Source organism: Mytilus trossulus, chromosome 3 (assembly GCF_036588685.1).
Source record: "Mytilus trossulus isolate FHL-02 chromosome 3, PNRI_Mtr1.1.1.hap1, whole genome shotgun sequence".
Lineage (NCBI taxonomy): Eukaryota > Metazoa > Mollusca > Bivalvia > Mytilida > Mytilidae > Mytilus > Mytilus trossulus.
In genome coordinates, this window is record NC_086375.1 from 23,392,077 (window position 1) to 23,404,791 (window position 12,715).

The 12,715-nt window shown below is 32.6% G+C and overlaps 1 protein-coding gene across 1 annotated transcript; it reads right to left on the reverse strand.

The window, feature by feature from the left end:
* Positions 1 to 8,260: 8,260 nt before the first annotated feature.
* Positions 8,261 to 9,535, reverse strand: LOC134710549 (uncharacterized). The gene has a single exon (XM_063570920.1). It carries the CDS (start codon positions 9,533 to 9,535, stop codon positions 8,261 to 8,263), a length of 1,275 nt encoding a protein of 424 aa, XP_063426990.1.
* Positions 9,536 to 12,715: the final 3,180 nt, after the last annotated feature.

Sequence of the window (12,715 nt, forward strand, 5' to 3'; positions counted from 1 at the left end):
CCCACCCCACCCCCCCCCCCCCCCGCCCCTCTGGATCCGCCACTGCCAAAGGTGCTGATAAATACTCATTCTGCCTTTTAAATTCAATTACTGAGCAGTGATTTTCACAGAGTGCTAAGTTTGACTTTTTTTATTATGTTAAAATGTTTATTAAGATTTAAACTGCTGATATTTTACACGAATATTACATATATGGTACATTTGCTTATGAATTCTCCACACTAAATACATTCCATTTTTGTCAACATAATAAATACTGTAAAGAAGAGGATTTGATCAGGCCCCTATATTTCCCCTTTATCAATCAAAAATTATGAATGATACATATATTAGATTTATAAACTCTGAACTTTTTTATCCTTACTGAAATATATATTTACAACTAATTATAATCAAAACAATTACAGAAATATCTAATTTTAATATAACCTAGATATCAATATTGAAAGTGATAAGTTTCTTATTGGACAGGATTCTTATTATTCATACAAGTCTATGCAGTTTGCTGTATGTAGGATAGAAAAACTACTGGCCAACATTGTTAATGACATATCTAGAATTCTATGTCAAACTCAATTGCAGTAATATTTTGGTTTAGACAATTAAAATTCATATACACATCATTTTATTATCATGATTAGTCTTAGTAAGTAAGTAAGTAAGTAAGTAAATTTTATTTAGAGTTGGCATAAATATACACAATAACAGACACAAAAAAGTCTTAGAAAAAAGAAATTTGTGTTGAAAAATGACATTTTTTTAACAGCATGACTGGCTTAAAATTATTGACATGTAAATTTGAACAAGGGCAAAGGATATATAAAAAAAATTGATGTTAACTTACTTTTTCTAGTCTTACATGTATGTATGTATGTTTTGAAATGTCAGTGATTGTTTCATGATTTATTTGTTTATGTTGATTAAATGAATGTTTTGTACAATTTTGTTTTATACATCTGGTAACACCTTGCATATGGTATTCCCTTGCTGTCCCTCTGTATAGCATTTATATATGAATAAATTTGTGCACGTCTAGAAGGATTAACTACAACCTCTACCAATCTATTAAAAATGGTTGTCTGGAAATAAGTTTTTTAGCTCACCTGGTCCGAAGGGCCAAGTCAGCTTTTCCCATCACTTTGCGTCCGTCGTCCGTCGTCGTCTGTCGTCGTCCGTCGTCGTTAACTTTTACAAAAATCTTCTCCTCTGAAACTACTGGACCAAATTTAACCAAACTTGGCCACAATCATCATTTGGGTATCTAGTTTAAAAATTGTGTCCGGTGACCGGCCCAATCAACCAAGATGGCCGCCATGGCTAAAAATAGAACATAGGGGTAAAATGCAGTTTTTGGCTTATAACTCAAAAACCAAAGCATTTAGAGCAAATCTGACTGGTATTAAATTGTTCATCAGGTAAAGATCTATCTGCCCTGAAATTTTCATATGAATTTGACAACCCATTGTTGGGTTGCTGCCCCTGAATTAGTAATTTTGAGGAAATTTTGCTGTTTTTGGTTATTATCTTGAATATTATTATAGATAGAGATAAACTATAAACAGCAATACTGTTCAGCAAAGTAAGATTTACAAATAAGCCAACATGACCGAAATGGTCAGTTGACCCATTTAGGAGTTATTGCCCTTTATAGTCAATTTTTTACCATTTTTTGTAATTCTTAGTTATGTTTTACAAAAATCTTCTCCTCTGAAACTGCTGGGCCAAATTTAACCAAACTTGGCCAAAATCATCATTGGGGTATCTTGTTTGAAAATTGTTATTCGGTGACCCGCCCAACCAACCAAGATGGCCGCCATGGCTAAAAATAGAACATAGGGGGGAAATGCAGTTTTTGGCTTATAACTCAAAAACCAAAGCATTTAGAGCAAATCTGACGGTGTTAAATTGTTCATCAGGTAATGTTCTATCTGCCCTGAAATTTTGAGATGAATCCGACAACCCATTGTTGGGTTGCTGCCCCTCAATTGGTAATTTTAAGGAAATTTTACTGTTTTTGGTTATTATCTTGAATATTATTATAGATATAGATATACTGTAGACAGCAATAATGTTCAGCAAAGTACGAGTTACAAATAAGTCAACATGACCGAAATGGTCAGTTGACCCGTTTAGGAGTTATTGCCCTTTATAGTCAATTTTTAACCATTTTTCATAAATCTTAGTAATCTTTTACAAAAATCTTCTCCTCTAAAACTGTTGGGCCAAATTAATCCAAACTTGGCCACAATCATCTTTGGGGTTTCTTGTTTAAGAAATGTGTCCAGTGACCCGGCCAACTAACCAAGATGGCCACCCCGGCTAAAAATAGAACATAGGGGTAAAATGCAGTTTTTGTCTTATAACTCAAAAACCAAAGCATTTAGAGCAAATCTGACACTTGGTAAAATAGTTTATCAGGTCAAGATCTATCTGCTCTGAAATTTTCAGATTAATCGGACAACTTGATGTTGGGTTGCTGCCCCTGAATTTGTAATTTTAAGGAAATTTTGCTGTTTTTGGTTATTATCTTGAATATTATTTTAGATAGAGGTAATCTGTAAACAGCAATAATGTTCAGCAAAGTACGAGTTACAAATAAGTCAAATGACCGAAATGGTCAGTTGACCCCTTTAGGAGTTATTGCCCTTTATAGTCAATTTTCAACCATTTTTCGTAAATCTTAGTAATCTTTTACAAAAATCTTCTCCTCTAAAACTGTTGGGCCAAATTAATCCAAACTTGGCCACAATCATCTTTGGGGTATCTTGTTTAAGAAATGTGTCCAGTGATCCGGCCATTCAACTAAGATGGCCACCCCGGCTAAAAATAGAACATATGTGTAAAATGCAGTTTTTGTCTTATAACTCAAAAACCAAAGCATTTAGAGCAAATCTGACACGCGGTAAAATTGTTTATCAGGTCAAGATCTATCTGTCCTGAAATTTTCAGATGAATTGGATAACCTGTTGTGAGGTTGCTGCCCCTGAATTGGTAATTTTAAGGAAATTTTGCTGTTTTTGGTTATTATCTTGAATATTATTATAGATAGAGATAAACTTTCAACAGCAATAATGTTCTGCAAAGTAAGATTTACAAATAAGTCAAATGACTGAAATGGTCAGTTGACCCCTTTAGGAGTTATTGGCCCTTATAGTCAATTTTTAACCATTTTTCGTAAATCTGAGTTATCTTTTACAAAAATCTTCTCCTCTGAAACTACTGGGCCAAATTAATCCAAACTTGGCCACAATCATCTTTGGGGTATCTAGTTTATAAAAAACGTGTCTGGTGACCCGGCCAACTAACCAAGATGGCCGCCACGGCTAAAAATAGAAAATTTGGGTAAAATGCAGTTTTTGGCTTATTACTCAAAAACCAAAGCATTTAGAGCAAATCTGACAGGGAGTAAAATAGTTTATCAGGTCAAGATCTATCTGCCCTGACATTTTCAGATGAATTGGACAACCTTATGTTGGGTTGCTGCCCCTGAATTTGTAATTTTAAGGAAATTTTGCTGTTTTTGGTTATTATCTGGAATATTATTATAGATAGAGGTAAACTGTAAACAGCAATAATGTTCAGCAAAGTAAGATTTGCAAATAAGTCAAATGACCGAAATGGTCAATTGACCCCTTTAGGAGTTATTGCCCTTTATAGTCAATTTTCAAGCCGCTTCCTTTGTTTAATATTCACATATACCAAGGTGAGCGACACAGGCTCTTTAGAGACTCTAGTTGTAGTGACTTTTAAGATTTCTCAAATTTTTATTTTGAATAGCCACAGTATGGTCTTGAATTTACCTCTTTATGACCGTTGGAGGGAATTAATCTAAAATAAAAACAAGTCCTTTGCAAAAGAGTTTCATAGTTTTTTTTTAGACTTTACCCAAAAAAAGTCCTTTTGATATTTGTCAACATTATATTGTTGTTATTTGCCGTTGCAAAAGAGTTTCATAGTTTATTTTCAGACTTTCCCATTGGTATTAAGATATGAGCAGCTGCCTTAAAAACAAAACGTGATGTAAATAAACTCATCATAGATACCAGGACTAAATTTAGTATATACACCAGACGCGCGTGTCGTCTACAAAAGACTCATCAGTGACGTTCGAATCCCAAAAAGTTAAAAATGCCAAATAAAGTACGAAGTTGAAGAGCATTGAGGACCAAAATTCCTGAAAGTTTTGCCAAAGTTAGATGTTTTAATAATAGGCTCATGTCTAATTCTACAAAATCATATTTTAAAATATATGATAAAGTGGAATTCTTTATCAGATGTATCAATCATTGTGAACTGCGCATAGTATCTCTCAATGAGACATCAATGTCAAGACCCCAAAACAATAACAAAAAAGACACATTTCGGTCAACATTGTGACTATCAACAAAAGACAAGTGTCTATACCATATGGGAAGCCTGCAAAATCCTTTGTCTATCTGGACAGGAATACAATTTATGTAGACAAAATAAAGCCACTTTTGGGTTAATTCGTGGAGGAGCCGGAGAAAATCACCAGCCCTGATCGGAAAGCTAACAATCCTTGTCAATTGAGGTTGGAACAGGCGGGCGGGGTTCGAACCCACAACCTCAGTGTTGATTCACTTGTGATTAAATAGGAAGAACTACTTATACTTCTTGACCACCGAGGTCCCACGAAAAGAGATATGTATTGAAAACTATGATGATGATGTAATTCAAACTTTGAGATAATTATCTGTCTCCAAGAATTGAAACATATCTGTATTTGGTAAACCCTTCTGAATTTTTGGTCTTCAATGCTATTTAACTTCGTATTGAAGTTTGCTTGTTCAACATATTGATTGGATTGTCACTGGTAAGTCTTTTGTCTTGCTTTTTTGCAACAGATAAATCCTAGTATCCATGTCTTGAGTATAAAGATACTAATATGTTATATAAGTAATGTTTATGCATAGTTCGATTTTCAATAAACTCAGAAGTCATTATTTTGGATTACCCAGAATGTGGTTTTTGTCGAGCCTTCGACTTTAGTCGGAAAAGCGAGAAATAGCGATTCTGTCGTTGGCGTCGTCGTCGTTGGCAGCGTCCACAAATATTCACTCTGTGAAAATTCTGGATTTAAACTAAACTAGGACTGAAACTTGTTTATGATAATGGTAGTATCCAGGTGTAAATTTTTAAAAAAATCCTGTTTTTCCGTATTTTATATATAAATGGACTTTTTTCTGCCGGAACATGACATTCACTCTGGGTTGAAATTTTTAAAATTTTGATTACTTTCTCTAACTATCCTGGATGTGTACCAAACTTGGACAGAAGCTTGTTTATGATCATAAGATAGTATCCAGAAGTAAATTTTGTAACAAAACCCATTTTTTATCCGTATTTTACTTATAAATGGACTTAATTTTTCTGCCGGGAAACATTACATTTGGAGTTTAGTATGGCGTTCATTATCACTGAACTAGTATACATATATTTGTTAAGTGGCCAGCTGAAGGACGCCTCCGGAAGCGGGAATTTCTTGCTGTATTGAAGACCTGTTGGTGACCTTCTACTGTTGTCTGTTCTATGGTCGGGTTATTGTCTCTTTGACATTTTCCCCATTTCCATTCTTAATATTATTTGTAAAAAAACCATTGTTCTGCCAGGATACAATACATTCACTCTGTGGTTATAGTTTTTAAAATTTTAATAACTTTCCTATACTGTCCTGGATTTGTACCAAACTTGGACAGAAGCTTGTTTATGATCATTAAAAAATAATCCAGAAGTAAATTTTGTAAAAATAAAATGCATTTTTTCAGTATTTAACTTAAAAATGGACTTTAGTTTTTTTTTTCTGCCAGGATAAAATACATTCACTCTGTGGTTAACGTTTTTCAAATTTTAATAACTTTCTTATTCTTTCCTGGATTTTTACCAAACTTGAACTGAAGCTTGTTTATGATCAAAAGCTAGTATCTAGAAGGAACTTTTGTTAACATTTTGTACCCGTTTATTCGTATTTTACTTATTAATGACCTTAGTGTTTCTTCCAGTTAATATTATATACAGTCTGCAGTTAAATTTTTTTAAACATTTATCATATTCATAAACTATCCTGGATTTTTAACAAACATGGACAGAAGCTTCTTACAACCAATAGGAATATTTTAATTGATTTTCCCCTCATTTTTGTTGGGCCTGCGAACAGAAAAGGTAGGCGAGACACTGGGTTCCGCGGAACCCTTACGAATTTTTCTTCACCATTGAGATGAAACAGATTTATTATCAAATCTCAATCAGTTAGATAAGAAGTTTATCACATTTTCTTAGCAGGAGGGTTAAATATATCAGTTCTAATACAAATATCATGTCTAGTTGATTAGTGAACACTTTTTGCATTGGGTTCCTTTGTCCTTTATGCATTAACCTTGGTGCAGTTTTAGCTTCACCCATTTAGGAGTATCCCATTAAGAAGTTGTGTATTAAAAACCAGTGTATTCTGCCTTGAGTATCCATTTATTAAAATGCGTATTTAGCAGTTATAAGACTAATTTTTGCTCTAATACTAATAGTGATTTAGCTAAAAGTTTGCCACCATGCAACCCCTCCTTTCACTTTCAATATTTTCATGGCAGAGGAATCAGTCTCAGCACAATTTATAGATTTTATTGGTTTCATTAATGAAATTTTATCACTAGTTGTTTTAAAAATTTAACTCATTCCCCAATAATTTCTGGGTATAAACTGTCAAATTTCATTTAAATTCATTCCAACACCAATTTAACATAAACACTACTAGGCAACCTCATAACATCCTTATAGTATTCCTTATTGACTCATTATAGACTTCCTCAAAGCTGCATATGCATGATCACATCATAAGCTTCCTGATAGCCTCACGCATTTATTTGGAACCATCTTACCAATTGGATTAGTGAGATGTCAATCCAGGGGTCTATACTTTGATACTTTTCAGTATGTATATAGCTAGGCGCTTGGTTTAGACATGGAGCAAAACATTAAATGTACCTTTCCTTATCAAAACATAAACTTTTTGTTTAAAAGAATTTAAATTTTTGCTGCCTAGTAAATTTTTTTTTTAGGTTTTGACTCAAATATAATCAGTGACATTTTGAACATTTTAAAGCATTCTTACCATAAATATTTTGATTGCGTGCTGTTATCAGGAAAAATAGTTTGTACCGGGAAGTTAATGTTCCGGAACAAGGAAACTTATCTTTGACTCTATTTATTGATTCAAATCTCTTTTCTTTTTTTTTTTTAAACATGTACTAAAATGTTCCCACAAATTTTAAAATCTATGTTTAATAGAGGCGGTAAGACATATCAGTGACGCTCAGATAGTAATAGTATTAAAGCCAAACAAGTATAAAGTTGAAGAGCATTTAGGACCCAAAAGTCCAAAAAGTTGTCCTAAATACAGCTAAGGTAAGTTATGCCTGGGATAAGCAAATCCTCAGAATATCGAATAATTCATACTTTTGCAAAAGAGTAAATTTAAAATGGCCAAATAATTGAATACCATGTCAACATCGAAGTGCTGACTACTGGGCCGGTGATAATGTGTAAAAGAGGGGCAAAAGATACCAGTGGGACAGTCAAACTCATAAATCGAAAATAAACTGACAACGCCTTGGCTAAAAATCAAAAATACGAATAGACAAACAATAATATGATATAAGGAATGTCATATAAAATATTGCGTGTAAAATAAAGAGATGTAGTACGCCAGAGCATTGGCTGCAAGAGAAGAAGTTGAATTGGACACTTTGTCAGAATGGATCAAAACAATAAGATTTCGGATAAAACGTCGAATTCTTAAACTGAAACTGTCTAAATGATCTGCTTATGTTTCTTTTCAGAGACAGAGAAGCTGTGAAATGGCTACAATCTCTTCAGGATAAATAGCTTGTTTTTCCAGGTTTTTTTTTCTACGACTTACAATATTAGTAAATGAAAGAGACAAGACGCAACAGTGTGTGTACGCTGGAAAAATAATATGATAATTGAAAAACAAATATTATAAATAAAAGGAGGTGCATGGTATGCGACAATGAGTCATAAATCCAACAATAAAAATAGGTGGAAACAGTCTCAAACAAAAGTACTGATTAAACCTAGTCTATAAAAATGTGAATATATTTTAACAATCAAATATCCTTAATTTAATACAATATAATTCTCAAATATCAGTTTTACATATTATTTAAGACCAATTGAGCATTTTACTCAAGTTAAAGTCCCTGTGATGAAGAACACTTTTGTTATCGTTCTACGTATTTGCTAGTATAAAAACACAAATATTAGGGCTTCCATTGTTTGTTGTGAATGGAACCACCATCAATCCTGTGTCTCTGTGTATATCTATACCAAAAGGGGTGAACATTCCATCAGATTCTGATAGGATTGTTTTACTTGTTTTTCCGTCTGGCGACACTACTACGATTTTATTAGTTTCATTTGAGGCAACATAAATAAAGCCATTGATGTCTAATGCAAGTCCATATGGATTTTTGATATCATTGTGTAAAAATGACCACAGATGTTCTCCAGTCCTTGTGTAACAACTAACTTTGTGTTCTTTCGCTTGCGTGCAGTAAATGTTTCCATTGAATAAGGAAATATAATGTCCTTCAACTCCTTCTAAGATTTCTTTAGACATATCTTTCAGATTTAATATTGTGCATTTCTTATCAAGAGTACCACTGGTGATGACTAAAATGTGACTGTCACTTGCTACTCCATAACTACTTCGTGAAAGTTTTATTCTTTTGATTATTTTGTTTTTGTCTATATCAATTAGTGTTAACAGCTTTAATGTTCCAAATGAGATGGCTACTATATTATTTCTAATAGAGCAAAGATCGTATGGAGGGTCTTTGAATGTCAATACAGTTCTCATAAAGATACCGTCATTACTGAACAGTAGTATCCTTTGTCCTCTGTTATCAAGAATTAGAATTTTACGGTCAGGTAATAAACTACAGGCAAATATATCTACACGACCAATTTTCTCAGGCATTGTCACTGGTTTAAGTAAAAATGGTTTAATTTGTTCAATACCAGGAAAAGTATTAACTAACTGTGCTTGGTCTTCTCTTCCGGCTTTGATTTTGACAGTTGAGCGGCTAGCAGTGATATTGATATCTCCAAATGATTTGACATCTTGCAAGATTGACTGAAGAGCAGACGACATTTTTATGTCCAAGTTGATTTCCTTCAAGTCATCACTATTATTTAAACCTTCTATGTATTTGGTTGCTTCAGATGTTGTTTTCTCCATTTTTCTTAAACCAACATACATTTGTAGCTCAGTGGCATAGCGTGTCATTTTTGAAAAGTCGTCTTGAAGTTCGTGTATTTTAACTGAACGATGTTCAATTTGTTTAACAAGAGTGTTCAATTTAGATTCTAGTTTCGAGTATTTAGACTCAAGGTCAGCACGAATCTGTTGTTCTAATCTATTCAAGTAATCATCTAACGACTTCCTTATGGTATTAATTTCTTCAATGACTTTGATTTTCTGAATTTTCCTTTTATCGTCCATTGTTCGTAAATACGTCAAAATTTCATCAAAGTTTTGCGTTAAAACCTTAAAATCTTTTTCAAGCAGTTGAACAAGAGCAGAAGATTTGACATATGTTATAGTGTCTGACAAAGGCTTCAAGTCATGGCATTTGCGATGTTTGGTAACACACTGGACACAACAAGGAATGAAAAGAACAATAAAGTTCAAACTTTTTATTATGCTCTTGGCACTGGCTACTTATTTCTAGCATAAATGCAGGGAGCTTGTAGTAATCTTCTAAAGACATGGTTTTGTGATGTTTGAATGATTTTGATTTATTGTGATGTTTGCCACAATCTATACAAAGGAAAACCTCACATTCTATGCACCATGTAACTGCCAATCTTGGTACATCGTCGTCTTGACAGAGTGTACATACATCTTTACCAGATGCCGATGCCATTGTCTGTTAAATTCTGAAATGAGATAGTTGTTTAGAAATACAAATTGCCTGCATCTGTATGTTATTCCTTGTTTGTGAAGATCGTTGATATTGTGTCAATAAACGGGTAAAAAAGACATATATGAATGAAATGAACGAAAATATCTGTCTTTTGAGAGAAAACAAAATAACAGAACACCAATATTTCCTAGTGTACCGTAATAGTAACAAATATAAGAGAAATGAAAGATAAAAAAGGAACATTCAATATCATACGTCGAAAATGAAATCATTGTCTCAGTTTTGTTTTATTATTTGTACATATATATAATATCTGTACGTGTATAGTTTTAATTTTTTGTAAATATAAAATATTAAACTAATTATGTCGTTTAGGTTGCGCGTATACTTTTGTTAATATAACGGAAGTATATACAACGACCAAACAAGCGGGAGGTTTAGTTAGCCATAAAACCAAATATAAATCATTTACCATTTTAGAAACACGCCTGTTCCAAGTTCGATTATGACAGTTGTTTTCCTGTCACACTCTTGCTTGAGATAGCAGAGGGTTTGAACTTGTCATATTTTGTGGACTTACTTCCCCTTTTTGAATTTATATAGGAATTCGGTAATATAACATAATTGTTAACTGTGATGCTGTTTCAAAATCAAAGATTCTTTTTCTGAAAATTCGAATTGAAACAATCATAAATCTTTCAAAATGTGCCTTTTTTATTGGTAAAATTTCTATTTTCTATTGAAAAGAACTGAGAGTTTTCGCCGCGAAGTTAACCATTTTATATCAGAATCTTTGACTCTTAATAATTAATCAGCATTCATTCAAAATATTCTTACCATAAAATAAATGAAGACAACACGTTAAAAATGTTATGCGTCCTAAGCAATTTGTTAGATTTATCTCATCAGGAACGCTGTATTGTGGTAAAGTGTTGTTATCAGAAAGGAACTTTGTATTAGGGAGTGAATGTCGAGAAAGTGTAACACTTTCCCGTTAGTGTATGTACTGGTTTACATATCTTATTTGTTTGAACATCTACAAATCGACTTTTTCAACTGCATATTGTGAAATGTTGATATAAAAATATAGATCGCTCTAATTTTATCTATGATTTTTGAAAAACACAATTTTTATGATTAAAAGGAGGTATGGGGTATGCATCAAAGAGGATTTAACCAAATCATAAATAAACCATAGAGGCTAAATAACGGTCTTCCACAGAAGTCTCGTGTCCATATAATATGTCAATCACTTGATAATCTTAGTTTATAACAGTTGTGATTAAATTAATTAATCAAATATTTATTATTAACACTTATTCAAATTTTCCAATTAAACATTCAGATATGACATATGGCTCAAACAGGTTTTCTCACTTCGTAAGACAAAGGAAAGTTTGTCATTGCGTGTAGTTTTTTGTTTGATATTTTTTGGTTGTGACATCATTTAAAGAGTTGCCTGTTAAAATAAGTTTGTATGAAATATTATCTTATCCAAATATCTGATTTAAGAAGAATGTTCAAAACATTCGTAAAATCATAATTGTTCATATGATACAGCGTTGAATCCAATCCTCTTATTTGTACTGTTGATAAATTACTATAAACAAGAATGTGTCCCAATTACACGGATGTCCCATCCACACTATCATTTTTCTATGATCAGTGGACAATGAAAATGGCATAAAAAGTTTACTTTGGCATTCAAATAAGAAATATCATATCATTGAGAAAGTGTTTACTAAGTTTCAAGTTGATTAGACTTCAACTTCATCAAAATCTAACTCGAACAAAAACTTTAACATGAAGCGGAATGGACTAACGGACGAACGGACGAACGGACGAACTCACAGACAAGAAAAGATAATGCCCATAAATGGAGCATAAAAATATATTGTATTAATTGACAAAAAAAGAAAATGTAAATATAAATGCGCACGCAAGCTATAAACATTGTAATACTTAGTTGTGGGGTGATGAATTTGATAAATATATATAACTCTCTTTAAAAAAAATGTTTATTAGTATCTTTCATAAATCCCTTTAAATACAGTTCATAGATGCAGCTTACATAATGGAAAATTCCTTGAACATGTTGAAATATAGCAAGTCATAATTGTTAAAACGGTTATAGATAAATGGAAGGATATGGACGAATCGAATAAGAACACACGGGTGTAAAGACAAGATACTGTCTACATTTCCGTAAAACACATACACTCACATATACATCATCCAACTGATTTTTGACTATCCGTCGAGATTTCAGTGAAACGGGAATTCACAGATTATCTTTCCTGGTTATAAAAGAAAGAAGTAGACAAGAGGAACTTTTTTTAAAAACATTAGTGGAAGAAACACATATTTTATCATTACTGAAGCAAACAAACAGGAACGATTGTGCCCGATATTCATATAATGAAGACATAATATTTCAATCAGTTTAATTGAAGTCTGGAGCCAGCATATCAGTTAACTGCTAGTAGTCTTTATATGTATGCATTATTGTTATTTTGTTTATTTTCTTTGGTTACATTTTCTGACATCAGACTCGGACTTCTCTTAAACTGAATTTTAATGTGCGTATTGTTATGCGTTTACAGTAGTGCACAATAAACATATTTTCAAATTTTGAAAACTAAAATATTTGGTCTGACATCACTTGTGCTGCATGAAATTACCATTATTCCTGTGTCTCTGTGTATGTCTATTCCAACTGGAATGAAAATTGCATTAGCTTCTGATAGTATTGCCTA